General features: G+C 46.1%; 1 protein-coding gene across 1 annotated transcript in view; it reads right to left on the reverse strand.

The window, feature by feature from the left end:
* LOC147115634 (mucin-4-like) overlaps nt 1-14834 on the reverse strand; it is an 83170-nt gene that overhangs the window by 57150 nt on the left and 11186 nt on the right. Inside the window, exons 7-13 of the mRNA XM_085990064.1 lie at nt 9647-9766; nt 7045-7256; nt 5394-5466; nt 4448-4615; nt 2760-2876; nt 1528-1791; nt 762-908 (exon numbers count right to left, since the gene is read on the reverse strand). Coding sequence (XP_085846190.1) covers nt 762-908; nt 1528-1791; nt 2760-2876; nt 4448-4615; nt 5394-5466; nt 7045-7256; nt 9647-9766 — 1101 coding nt within the window. The remainder of the gene's footprint in view (nt 1-761; nt 909-1527; nt 1792-2759; nt 2877-4447; nt 4616-5393; nt 5467-7044; nt 7257-9646; nt 9767-14834) is intronic.

Here is a 14834-nt window from a genome sequence, read left to right on the forward strand (position 1 = left end):
ACATTTTTGAAAGATATATGATCAATTGTCTGTGTTGCTGCTTTCTTTTGTGCTCTTACTGAGGGTTAATAATGGACAACACTGATGTAATTAGCTTTTATAATTAGCCAAACATATTAATTAAAGACTTCATCACAATTGAGATCACAGCTAATTGCACACAACAGGAATTTGGAAATAAAACTCAATATCATTGGGAAAAATGAGTACAAAAGGCAATGCTTCAGTAGCTAAAATACAATTTTGGTTAGAATGGAATAGTGAATAATAGTTAGATGGTTAATGTTTAAACATGGGTTTTATCTTGTACATGGCCATCAAACATGATGCTTCTCTTACCAGTGGTCCCCATAATGTTGCTTGTTTTAAAGCAACGGTCCAATCCCTTTTAAAATAATTTATGGACTCTGCTTTAATGTATGTGGCAGAGAATTCCAAATTCTAACCATCTAAGGAATATTTTTTATAATCTCCCCTTTAATTAATTGGTGATTATCCTAAATTGGTGCTCTTTTGTTATAATCTTCCCAACATACTTGCAAGCTACTCCTCAGGTCAATCCAAAAGGCTTGTGTTTGGATCACCTCTCTATTTAAATCCAAATACTCCAGCACTGTATTTAAATACAGTATTCCCAAAATCAAAGTATGAATTCCTAGTACAAATTCAAAATATTAATTTTGATCCAGACTAAATGCTAAAATAGTAATTGACTAGAGCTGTAAATGCACCTGATGAAACCATTGGTAGTCCAACTTTACCTGTCATTGTGATATCTGGAGAAGCAGTCAACACTGAAAATGTCACCTCATCATTATTGACATCAGTTGCAGTAAAAAGAACGAACACTGGTTTATTAAGACGAGTTTGAATTGTTGAAACTCCAGTGATGTTAGGTGGGAAATTATCTGTGAATAGAAATCAAATAGGGAATTCAGAAGAGCTCGCTGTCACAGGGAGTGGTTGAAGCGAATAGTATAGATGCATTTAAGGGGAGGCTAGATAAGCATATGAGGGAGAAGGAAATAAAGGGTTATGCTGAAAGAGTTAGATGAGAAAAGACGGGAGGAGGCTCGAGTTGGGCCGAATGACCTGTTTCTGTGCTATATATCCTATGTAATGAATATTACATTAATGTTATTGGAAGCCTTCAATCTGAAGTACTTTTAGTTTGTAAACAAATTTATGGTATTGTGCACAAAATAAACATGTATATTCTTGTTCAAACATTAGAAATTCAAAGACATTAAGAGATGGGAACTTTTAAACTACTAAGTTAGCAATACCATAGGCAAAAATAAAGTTGATATAGCAAAAAGCAGAGACCAATATTTCAATGCTATGTTTTAAACTACACATCAGTAATTAACATAAAACAGGTATTGAATATTGAACTGACCCCACCCCATTCCATTACTTCCAGTCGCCTTTCCATTTAATAATTCCTCATCAACAATCCCCTATCTAACATTGTGAATGACAATGTGTCAATGGTAATGTCATCATTTAACAGATGTGCATACATACTCATTGTGCTGTTCTGTGCTGCGAATGATGTCACACTTTGTAATGTTGCTGCTCCAAAAGATAAATCATCTGTACTTAAAACATCAAAAATACAGTCGTCGTTTCCTTGGCAAGTTTCATTAGCTTTGTCGATTTTCTCTTTTTCCGTGGTTTTCAAAAGATCATCATAAAACTTAGGTACAAAACTGTTGTTGTTATAGGTGTACCAAGTCTCTCCTGAGGTTGTGTTGTATGTGAACAGACTGCTGTCCACAGTCACTTTCCCTAAAAAAAAAACACACACAAACAGATAAATGTAACAAGAATCATATTGGCCCGGAATTTGAGGTGGGTAATAACAGCGAAGGAACAGTGTTCACTGTTATTATCCCTTTGAAACTGACACAACTTCAGGATGTAGCGCATGTGCATCTAAACGTGGAAATCCTGAAGTTGCGGTCAGTCATTTCCTGCTCTGACACCGGCTGCGTTGGGGCCGCCCCCCGCCCCCCCATCAGTGTAATCAGTGAAACTTGGGCTTTTCCGCGGTAATATCGCTGTTAAATACCCTATTAAAATGTAGGCCTGGTTGGATTAGGTGTAACTGAGGTTTTAACAGCGTATTGACTGCTAAGCAAAAATTGTGGCCCTGAAAAACGAATTTGAATTTTGTGGAATGTCAAATTTCTCCATTATGATAAAAATTTCAATTTTTAAAAAACTTAAAAATATATATTTTTAAAAAAGTTTGTTCATATTTATTTCAGGTTTACCTTTTTTGCCCATGTGAGAGCCCAAATCTTTATTTTGCACTCTCTCACATGTTTAAAAAGTCTGAATAAAAGCAGCTTCTTCACTTCCTGGTTTTCTGTCTGTGATAATTCTTCAATGTGTGATTGTCTGCTTAGACCGCTTGTTGACGTCACAGCAGCATCGCACTAGGGATTCCCCATTACACTACACTGATCTCAATTGCACGTCGAAAAAGGCAAACTTCTTGCCACAGAGATTGCGAGAGTTTTGTGGGCAACGTTCTTTGGGGCTAGTGGCGAATGCCTTTGCTTCACCACTGACCACAAATTTTGGGCCATTGTCATTGTTCCATAGGTATGAACATACAAAATTGGTGGGCAGGAAAAGACCAGTTGGTCCATCAAACCTGCCCCAAAGGTAGTTAGGTGCGGGGCCAGTTATCTGGATTATCGATTATTACCTAGCAATAATATTTTGAAATATGGGAAAGCTGTGCTTACATGTCAGGCCAAAATCAAAGAATATCTGAACTTCTTTGGGTAAATTTGTTCCATCAAAGTCGAGGTATGTTCCATTGGCAGCTTTAAAGTCATCTGTTTTATCATCATTCCAGACACCTAGGCACAGAAATGGGAAATAATCTTGTAGTACATGGAAAGCTAGGACTAATTTCTACACTTTATTCTGGTTCCGATTTTTTTTTTCTAATTAATGATTTATTCTGAAATCATTCAAAATTAAATTAAATGTGCAGGTTAAATCAAGCCAATGTTTTTTGACTTCAAACTGGAATTTTAAAAATGCATCTCGGCTCTAACTCGAGTTAGCTCAGAGACTAAAGTAAAGCCTTGACTAAGGCATTGCCTGCACTAAGTGCTAAAATGTCAGGATTGCTCAGCTCTGTTTGAAACATGCCCAGCAATTAATCTAAGACACTAATCATTATAGAGAGGATCTTGAAAAAAACCACTTTTTATCTTATGGTGATAAATATTTGCAACTGGACTGATGATAGCTGCATATCATTACAATTGTACGTGTGACCTGATTGATTTTTTTTTCCATATGATCTAAATAATGGTAAGATATGTGACTAAATATTAGGCTGTTCAATCTAGCAGATTAACTGAATTTCTGAACTGTGACTGCCTTGTTTTAGACTAGAAAAACCACAGTAAATTAATTGTTCTTAAATACCTGCAATACAGGCTGGAATACCAACTGGAATTAGCTGTTGACATTTGCTTTTTTCCAATTAGTGGAGGTCTAGGGGTACACTGCTTATGTAGTGGTAGGGTTGGAACAGCCAATGACATTGTTCTTTGCTCGCTCACTAAGCATTATATTTTCTATTTGGAAGCAGTGCTGGGATAACATCACTGCTCCTCTCTAATCACTTCCAGGCCAAGTGATGTACATTTAGTATTATAAACTCATGCCTTTGCCAGAGACATGGACCATGTACAGCAGACACCTCAAAGCACTGGAGAGGTACCATCAACACTGCCTCCGCAAGATCCTGCAAATCCATTGGCAGGATAGGCACACCAACATCAGTGTTCTCGCTCAGGCCAACATCCCCAGTATTGAAGCTTTGACCACGCTCGATCATCTCCGATTGACAGGCCACATCGTTCGCATGCCCGATACGAAACTCCCAAAACAAGCAGTCTACTCGGAGCTCCGACACGGCAAGAGAGCCCCAGGTGGGCAGAACCACTTCAAGGACACCCTCAAAGCCTCCTTGAAAAAGTGCAACATCCCCACCGACACCTGGGAATCCCTGGCCCAAGACCACACAAAGTGGAGGAGAAGCATCCGGGAAGGTGGCGAACACCTCAAGTCTCTTCGCCGGGAGCAAGCAGAAGCCAAACGCAAACAGCGGAAGGAGCGCACGTCAACCCAAGCACCCCACCCACCCGCCCCTTCAACCACCGTCTGCCCCACCTGTGACAGAGACTGTAGGTCCCGCATTGGACTCATCAGTCACCTGAGAACTCATTTTTAATGTGGAAGCAAGTCATCCTCGGTTCCGAGGGACTGCCTAAGAAGAAGAAGAAACTCATGAAACAACAAGAACAGAAAGAGATCATTAAATTGAGAAATGCAACAATCAGACTATTTTGTAAACTGTTCATTATTTAAGTTGCAATACGGACACATTTTTGAAAGTGGTGTCATTACTCACCCAAGAGACCTTCTGTTGTATTTTTAAAAGAATTATCTAATGAAGTAGTGAAAGTCAAAGCCCCCTTTTTTCCTGAAACAGTAACGGCTGTTCCACCAACAAAAGCAGCCACTATTTCGTTATTGCTTGTCTTTTGTAAGTCCACTTGATTTATAATGGTAGAATTTTCTGTAAAGAAGAATGATCATAACAATCAAATTTAATTAATGTTTTATCTAGTGTTATACTGGCCTGCTCAGGTAATGAAATATTTACTGTTTTATGAACAAATTTAATAGCAGAGCCTTCTTAAGGGATAAATTCAGTTTTTCTGATAAATTCCATTAAAATCAAAATATTTGAATGTACAATTAAAAAATATAGTACAATGTACAATATAAATTATTACTGTAAGCATTATTGCTTGCAATTGTGATAAATACTGTTAAGACCAAATCTTGTTCTAGATCAGTTATCTAAGACCAGGATCAGTTTCTCTGCTCTGTAAATCATTATCAAATTTCTGTGCATTGAGTCTAACGCATCAATTCAGTTAACATTATTACAACACTTCACAAACATTTAATGATTTGTTGCAGTTATCTTAAAGACGATTGCTTTGTAGGAACTGTGAATTAACATCGTGTTATGCTTATTCATTAAGGAAATGTAGAAAGACTTGAAGCCAATGAAACAGACTAATAGAAGGTGGAATATTATGCAGGGATTTGAAGCCACCTAACGTACTTTTTTTAGCTGGACCCCTTTCAACTTTGCAGCTACCGATTTAAATGAAATGAAGAAGTCCACAAAATTTTCATTTGATAGAAAATATCTTTGGTCGTCATTGTGAGCATGTTCAATATCTTCTAAATTAAAATGCATATCATAATGTCCCTAATGTATTTCACTTGTGGATGCCTCAAATAGGAATGGCTGAGATTAAAATTAAACCAGTTGTTCTAACCTGTAACATTGACGATCCTGCCATCAACCATCAGACTTATTTCATCATCATCATCATTGAGATTCCACTGAACCTGCAACAGAAAATAATTTCCTAACATGTAATTATCATTAACCAAACAGCAAGTTCCAGATACTCTTTACAGATACAGTAATGAAGCATTCCACAGCAATGGAGGCACATCAAAAAGTTCAGGGGGGGAAAAATTGGGTTGCTTTGCGCCTCGTTAGCACCCTAAGAGGATGCTAACGGGGCGCAAAGCAACTAGCGCCCGGGCACGGCACCGCCCACGCCTCCCGCGGTATTCAGCGGGAGGTTAATGACGGCGCTAACCAGTAGCGCCCGGCGGCACTGCACTGCCAGCGATGATGTCATCGCCGTGTGCAGCGCCCCGGCCACGATCTTCGGGAGCGCCCCTGACTTACCACTGGACGCTATGTCCGACGGGGTCAGGGGGGCCTACCTGCGGCCAGGGAGGAGCTATTTAAAGGCGAGGTGCGGGGCGGCCATTTTTGTTGCTGGCCGCCTGCCAGCACCTGTCTGCGCTCCCGTCCCCAGCCTCCTGAACAGCCCCCCCCCCGCCCCCAGCGAAGCTAGCGCTACTCAATATCTAGCCCCAGATGTTTTGCGAGTGACTATTACAAATGTGAAGATTTTTGAACATAGGGGGAGTAGTGATCAGCACAGGAGATCAGCAGGTACATCACGGTGAAAGAGGAGCTGGTAGTCCAGGAACCTAGAGGACACGGGAGGCTTACACATTGCAAAAAGTACTACTACAAACAGCGGGTCTACTGCAATAGAGTCAGCTAGCTGGGAATGGTGAAGGAGCTGTGCCTGAGGAAGCTCAGGCGCAGAGAGGTTGTAACTGGAGGATGGCATCGGTCCACAAGAGACAGTCAGCCATTTGCAATGTACTGTCAGTAACAGTGACGATCGTTACTTTCATGCTACATGGACCTTCCAAGTAACCACAAGGAATAACTCAGCAGTGTTATTTGGCCACGTACAAATCCATTGAGGAGGTAACTGAAGCCCTGAATTCACACAGCCAGGTACATCTTATCTCGGCAGGAACCAGCACCAGATCAGCTACTGCAGGCAGGAAGATGAATGCACAAGTGTCTCATTGCACAATTCATCCTGTGAGCTCGGCAATTGGACACTATGGACCAGAAATTCAGGGACGCCCATTTTTGGGTGCATGGGGGGGTGGGTGGCGGCATAACGTACAATCATCGTACTTGAATGGTGAGGCCAGAGGTGCCTCTGATATTGGGAAATGTTCGCGTGCTTCCTGCCCGCCATATTGGGAGCTGAGTAGGCCATTTAGCACCCGAAAAACAGGAACAAATTACTAGACCTATAATTTTCTTTTGAACATCTATAGCATAACCAAATGTGGAGTGAAGATTGATGTCATTATGCTTCACGGTTATCCACCAAGCAATGAATTTAAACAAAAACAGGCATAGCCACGTAAAATATTGCACACAAACATTATTGCATTCTGCAGTATAAGACCAGCAGATTTAATTAACAGGAGAACATTAAGTCGACACTTATCCAGTGGCATTTATCCAGCTAAAATTGTGCAGCTTAGTCATTGTGCAGTTTTCTGTAAATCTCTTTCATGACCAACATTAATCACCTTTGTTCCACTTGGTCCTTGTGCTGCCAATGCTACAAAGCTTGTCGCCTGTGATGTTCTATTTTCTCCAGCTTTGAGGGTTCGTCCCTGTAAGCTGAACGTCAGTTCGCCATTGTCATCTTTCACATTTAATAGGATGAATTCTCCCAGACCATTGAAGGTGTATTTTACACTATCCAGGGTCACCACATGAGGATCTCCAAAGAAGAAACCTGGTAAGTTAGAAAGAATTTATTTCTGATAAATAATTTCGTATTTAAAATTAAATATGTCTGGCCTATATGTGACTCTAGTCCTACACCAATGTGGTTGACTCTTAAATGACCCTTTGAAGTGGCCTAGCAAGCCAGTCAGGTGTATCGAACTGCTACAAAGAATAAAACCGGATGGACCACTTGGTTGCGACCTAGGCATCAAATTAGGACATGACAAAGGCACATCTAGCCCTGACGACCCTGCAGAGTACTCCTCACTAACATCTGGAGACTTGTGCCAAAATTGGGAGAGCTGTCCTGCAGACTAGTCAAGCAACAGCCTGACATAGTCATACTTACAGAATCATACCTATCAGCCAATGTCCCAAACTCTTCCATCACCATCCCCGGGGAAGTCCTGTCTCACTGCCAGGACAAACCCACCAGAGATGGGGGAACAGTGGTATATAGTTGGGTGCAAGTGGTTCTGGGACTCCTCAACATTGACTCCCAACCCCAATGAAGTCTCATGGCTTCACGCCAAACATGGGCAAGGAAACCTTCTGCTGATTACCACCTACCGCCCTCCCTCAGCTGATGAATCAGTACTCCTCCATGTTAAACACCACTTGGAAGAAGCACTGATGGTTGCAAGGGCATAGAATATACTCTGGACAGGGGATTTCAATGTCCATCAACAAGAGTCCCTCGGCAGTATCACCACTGACTGAGCTGGCCGAGTCCTGAAGGAAATAACTGCTGGACTGGGATTGCAGCCGGTGGTGAGAGAACCAACATGAGGGAATAACCTACTTGACCTCGTCCTCACCAATCTACCTGTCGCAGATGTGTCTGTCCATGACAGTCTTGGTAGTTGTGACCATTGCCAGTCCTCATGGAGACCAAGTCCTGTCTTCATACTGACAACAGCTTCCATCATGTTATGTGGCACTACCATTGTGATAAGTGGGCTAGATTAATCGATCCAATAGTTCAAAAACTGGGCATGCATGAGGCACTGTGCACCATCAGCAATAACAGAATTGTATTCCAGCACAATCTAAACCTCTAGCAAGTTGTTCCAGTACAACACTAACATTTACCCAACAATGTGCAAAATTGCCCGCATTTGGCCTGTCCACAAAAAGTTGAACAAATCCAAGCTTGACACCATCCAGGACAATGCAGTCTGCTTGATGGGCACCTTATCTACCAGCTGAAACATCTACTCCCTGCTCCGCAGGCGTACCGTAGCTCCAGTGTGCACTGCCTTCCAAATGCGTAACCTCCTCCACCTAGAAGAACAGGGCAACAGATGCATGGGAACACCATCACCTCCAAGATGCCAGGTCATAGATAATCCTGACTTGGACACATTTTGCCATTCCTTCATTGTTGCTGGGTCAAAATCCTGGAACTCCTTACTTAACAGCACTGTAGGAGTACCTTCACCACATGGACTGCAGGGGTTCAAGAAGGCCCACCACCACCTTCTCAAGGGTGACTAGGGATTGGCAATAAATGCCAGTCTTGCCAGCAATGTTCATCTCCTGGGAATAAATATTTTAAAAAATTCTCACCTATGCTACATGCTGTAGCATCCCATCATCCCTCTGTTCACCAAACTCCACTAGCTCCTCATGTCCCACAGAACTGACATTAAGATTATTGTCCACACCATCAAATCCTTCCATGGTCTTGCTCTTCGCTACCTCCGCAATCTCCTCCAACCCTTTGTCACTGCGTGCATACCCCACTCCTCTGAAAATGGCCTACTTTTTATTCCCCGCTCCCTCCACTCCACCAGTGGTGGCTGCTCCTTCAGTTACTGGAACTCCCTCCAGCAGCATTTCAACCTTGTCCCTTCCCTCATTCAAAAGACCCCTTAATATCCTCCTTGTTAAAGATGATTTTGTCCCCTCAACCCTTTTCCATTTCCCTCCTGTCTGGTGTCCTCTCTCTATCTACTGCTCTTTAAAGCACTCTGACATTACTCTGTATTCAATGAATGCTTGTATGAATGTAAACTGTCATTGCCTTACTCAAGTGTAACATGAGAATCTCAATGAACAACACGTGTTATTTTCATATTACTAGTTACATTAAATTTGGCCATCTGCAATTAAAATTAGTGGAACAATCTTGATCTAGGATCTCATCTGATTTCTTGATCAGCAGTTATCATGTATCTTCTACTTAAAAACCAAGGCCTAAAAATTGTGATGTACAAAATGAATGCTTAACACATTGATATCAAATATCCCATTTTCTATTTTAATGATTTTAATCCATTTATTTAAAACATAATACCTCACAGAAAATTTCCAGGCTTAAATGATTAAAATCCACATATTTGTAATTGTGCTGAAAATAAAACCCAAACATTTTTAAAAAGTAAAATGACATACCTATCCGTGGAGGAATGTATCCGGAGCAGAAGTCCTGGGGCCTCTTCTTTCGGTAAAGACTACAGTAATAATCATCACCAGAATCTCTGCAGCAGTCGTGGTATGGGTCAACTTCCATTTCTAAACAATGACAGAAAAAATAACTGAATTCATTTCTAACTACTTCTGCACTGGCATTAGATAGGAAGCGGGGAATGATCCTGACATTTCTTGGTGACTTACATTTCTAGTTTCAGTCCTGCTAAGAAAGGTGATGATAAATCTATAAAGGCCATCTTAATCTAATATGAAACCACAAGTATAAAAATAACATAGTGTTCACTGGAATTGTAAGGCTTGATTCCTCGATTAGGTGTTCCCAGCATGGAATGGCACTTGCAGGGATCATAGCTGGGAAATCGCAGGCCTGCCGCCCTTAATTGATGAAAATGGTTGAGCCTCATTCCAGCGTCAATGCCTATACTTATGGCATCATATCTAAAACTAAAGTGACTTCAACCTCATGATGTTCGACTGAGAGACTGCAAAAATAAAACAAAAGTACAACATTTTGATTGGCTAATAATCTGCTGTAATAGTTGTTTTTGAAACTTGCTGAAAATAAAAAGAATATGGCCTAGAAATTCAGTATAGCCACGTTTGGGGCGCTACAGCCGGGCGGCCGCTAAAGTTTGCGCCCGGCGCCACCTTCGCCGATATTCAGTGGCATCGCCCCAAGAGGTTGCTGCTGTGCTGAAACAGGTGATGCACGACTATCATTAGGCGCTAAGCCGGCGGCCCGGGGCGATACCCCCGAGGGCGGGCGCAGCGCAGGTGCGGCGAGTTGCTGATTGAAGGCAGACACTCTGGCGCCGGTGAGCTCTTAAAGGGGGAGGGTGAATTTGTTTGGCTGCCACGCCCTGCACACTGCAGCCCTGAAGCAAGGCCTGACCACTGCTGCTTGATCTGTACAACGCCCAGGACAATGGAGAAGGCCAGGGAGAGAGCGCAGCGCTTCAGCGAGGGTGACCTGAGGGTGCTGGTTGGTGCAGTGGAGCGCAGGCGCCATGTTCTGTTCCCTGAAGGTGGCAGGAGGCTGCTGCCCAGCTCCTGTCGGAAAGCCTGGAGGGAGGTGTCAAACAGGGTGACCTCCAACAGCGTGGTTGCCAGGACTCCTGTACAATGCCGAAAAAAGTTCAACGACCTCACTCGGGTTGTCAGGGTGAGTACCCTTTCCAGTGTCCTCCTCATCCCTGCATGTGCACCTCAGTTTATGGGCAAAGGGACCTGAAAGCCCTAATGCCCAGCCCTCATCCAGCAGCTATGGGACTGTCATGAAAATCACTTGCACATTCAGGACTTTACACACTGTCAGGGCTATTCCACCATGGGAGGCAGTGCAGACAAGATCAGGGCTTCACACTGTCAGGGCTAGTCCACCATGGGAGGCAGTGCAGACAAGATCAGGGCTTCACACTGTCAGGGCTAGTCCACCATGGGAGGCAGTGCAGACAAGATCAGGGCTTCACACTGTCAGGGCTAGTCCACCATGGGAGGCAGTGCAGACAAGATCAGGGCTTCACACTGTACTTAGAGGCCGTCCTTTCTCTTGCAGGGCAAGGTGGCGCACAACCGAAGGCAGCAGCGTGAGACCGGGGGAGGCCATCCTGACCTCAAACAGCTCTCCGACCTGGAGCAGCGTGTGGAGCGCATTATGTCAGGCCGGCTGATTGGCCCCGTCGCCAGTGGAGATGCCGACCCTGTTGTGGGCCCCAATGGTAAGGGCATCACCTTTTTGACCTCTCTCTTTCCACTTGCGCCTCAGAACAGCATCCTTTGCCACTGTTGGACCAATGCAGTGCATAGCAGCACTCATGCCTCCCTCGCTGCCGCCCTGTCCTCACTCTAAAGCAACTCTTGTGCCTCCCTGCTTTCAGATGCTGAATCGCCAGGTGAGGAGGCGGGCCCTCAAGCTGGCACTGTGAGTGAATCGGAGGGCGAGGAGGAGGAAGAGGAAGCCGGACCATCAGTGCCACCCTCAGCCGAGGCAGCCCATGGCGATGATGGGGACACGTCTTCCCTGGAGGGGAGCAGGGGGGAAAGGTCGGAGGAGAGTGAAGCTCCGGGGCCCAGGAGGGTGAGTGTGGCCTCCAGTCCTGCTACGGTGAGCGCAGAGGAGGTGCGGCTCCTAGCGGAAATGGCCGCCCAGGCTGAGTGCAGGCACACTGAGCTCATGGCTGCAGTGGCAAGGATGCCTGACTCCATAGAGTCACTGTCAAGGAGTGTGCAGGAATTCGGGGCAGCACAGGCCAGGAGTCTGCAACAATTCAGTGCAGCACAGGCCAGGAGTCTGCAACAATTCAGTGCAGCACAGGCCAGGAGTCTGCAGGACTTCGCGGCAGCACAGGCGGCTTCTAGCCAAGTGCTCAGTTGTGCCGTGCATTCACTGGCTGGTGTCATGCGGACACAGACCAGGGCCACACGGGCACTAACTGCTGCCACCCTCGCTGGATCGGCCAGGCATCGCCAGGGCACTCGACGCACCGCAGCAGCCCAGCAGTCTGTGCTTCAGCAGATTGCTGCGCATGCTGCAGTGCTGGCCCGTGCGAGTGCCAATGTATCAGGCGACCAGGGAGTACCTGTGATCTGTCAGGTTGGCAGCATTCCTGCAGCCGAAACTGTCACTCCTCCATTGCAGCTGCCACCAGCCGCTGGACAGACTGCTGCCGCCCAAGCAGAGTTGGAGCAGTCAGCAGCCGGCCCCTCCAGGCCCAGAGCTGGTCCAGGCCGACCGCCAAGGGCATCTGCCGTCTCGCCATCTGACCCTCAGCAGCCTTCCCCCAGCTTTGCTGCAGCCACTGGGGTCCCATTGAGGAGGAGCTGCAGGGCGGGCAGGGGCCAGTCACGGATGCGAAACGCATCACCCTCGCGGGGGAAAAAGTAGAAGGTGTGGCCAAATGTTTTGTTTCACTTGTAAAGGCCGATACTGGTGTCTTTGTTTTACTTGTAAAGGCCGAGACTGGTCTATTTGTTTTTTTGGAAAGGCCGAGACTGGTCTCTTTGTTTTTTTGGAAAGGCCGAGACTGGTCTATTTGTTTTTTTGGAAAGGCCGAGACTGGCCTATTTGTTTTTTGGGGGAGGGCGGCCCTTGCACTTTCTGCCTCCCTCCTGTGCTGGTCCTCCTCCTCCTCCTCCTCCTCTGGTGGTCCTCCAATGTCTGGTGGCAGTGGCTGAGTCCTGCGGATAGCCAGGTTGTGCAGCATGCAGCACACGACAACGAAATGGGAGGCTCGCTCAGGCGAGTACTGTAGGGCTCCTCCGGAACGATCCAGACATCGGAACCGTTGCTTCAGGACGCTGATTGTTTGCTTAATGATGTTCCTGGTTGCTTGATGACTGTCATTGTATCCCTCTTCAGCAGGGGTGCGGGGCGCACGGAGCGGGGTCATCAGCCAGGTGCACAAAGGATAGCCTTTGTCCCCGAGAAGCCATCCTCATGGGTGAGGCTGGGCCTGGAACATGTCTGCCACAGAAGTCTGGCGCAGGATGAAGGCATCGTGGCTGCTGCCTGGAAAGCGGGCATTGACAGCTAGGATGAGCTGCCTGTGGTCACACACCAACTGCACGTTGAGCGAATGGTAGCCCTTCCGGTTGCGGTATTCCTCGGCATTCTCTAGAGGTGCCCGCAAAGCCACATGCGTGCAGTCAATGGCGCCCTGCACCATGGGGAAGCCCGCTAATGCTGCAAAGCCCATTGCACGCTGTTGCTGCTTGTCAACGGTCATGGAGAAGGAGATGAACTGACGTCTCCTTCTGAAAAGGGCATTGGTCACCTGGCGGATGCAGCAATGTACCGCAAACTGGGAGATGTTGGAAATGTCCCCAGTAGCGGATTGGAAGGAGCCGGTGGCATAGAAGTTGAGAGACACCGTCACCTTCACTGCCACCGACAGAGATGTCCTGCTCCTCAGCTGTGGCTGCAGATCTCCGCGAAGCAGGTGGCAGATCTCAGTGACCACCGCCCTTCTGAATCGCAGCCTCCGAACACACTGCTCGTCAGACATGTTCAGATATGAGAACTGCTGGCGGTATACCCTGGGTGGGTAAGGCCTCCTTTGCCGACGCCTGTTGCCCCTTCTCCGTCTGGCCATGGCTGGCACTCTCTCACGGCGTCTCTGAGCCCTTTGAATGCAATGGAGAAGCCCAACGTTTCCACCCATTGCAGCCCCCATTATATGTTTCCAATCAATGCTATGGCTCTGAAGTTAAAGACAAGTGCAAAGCTGTGGCCTGAAGCCACAAGTACCTGTGCGAGTGTTGAGCCAAACCAGAAAGCTCTCTACCTTTGTCTCTCTCCAAAGATCCGTCTCTCACAAAGGAGTGTTGCAAAATGGCTGCCATTTCTACTGCAGGAGGAGTGCCCTTTAATTAGCGCCCCGCAGCGACTGGGAACCGTTCCCCTCTACCAGTTACTAGGGGCACCAGGCGCACAATAGGCCGGCGCCACAGAATTTCCGGTTTGGGGCGCACAAAGGGCGTTGCACCATGAAATGACGTCAGGATCTGTGCGCGCAGCTGAGCGCGCGCAAAGGCTTGGCGCCGCTGCTAAATCTTAACTGAAGTTGGTGAGAGGCGCAGATCGCGCTGCGTCCGGGCGCTAGCCGCTTAGCACCCCACATCTCCTCCTCCTAAGGCGCTAGCGGCTGGCGCAAACAACTGAATTTCTAGGCCTATAGGTTTTATTCAAAACCCAACTTCCAAAAGGGGAGAATTTTTTTATTATTCATTCTCGCGACATGGGCATCACCAGCAAGGCAAGCATTTATTGCTCATCCCGAGTTCAGCATCTGCAGTCTATGTGGTGAAGGTGCTCTAACAATGCTGCTAGGTAGACAGTTCTAGGATTTTGACCCAGCGATGATGAAGGAATGGCGATGTGTGTCCATGTCAGGATGGAGTGTGACTTGGAAAGGATCCTGGAGGGGATGATGTCCCATGCACCTGCTGCCCTTGTCCTCCTAGGTGGTGCAGGTAACGGGTTTGGGAGGTGCTGATGAGTCCTTGGCAACTTGCTACCCTGCCTCCTGTGAATACACACTGCAGCCACGGTATGCTGGTGGTGGAGGGAGTGAATGTTTAAGCTAAGGGATGAAGTGCCGATCAAGCAGGCTGTCCTGGATGGTGTTGAGCTTGAGTGTTGTAAGTTGGC

This window comes from Somniosus microcephalus, chromosome 6 (genome assembly GCF_052327205.1).
Source record: "Somniosus microcephalus isolate GS21.2 chromosome 6, FLI_Smic_1.0, whole genome shotgun sequence".
In the NCBI taxonomy this organism is placed as follows: domain Eukaryota; kingdom Metazoa; phylum Chordata; class Chondrichthyes; order Squaliformes; family Somniosidae; genus Somniosus; species Somniosus microcephalus.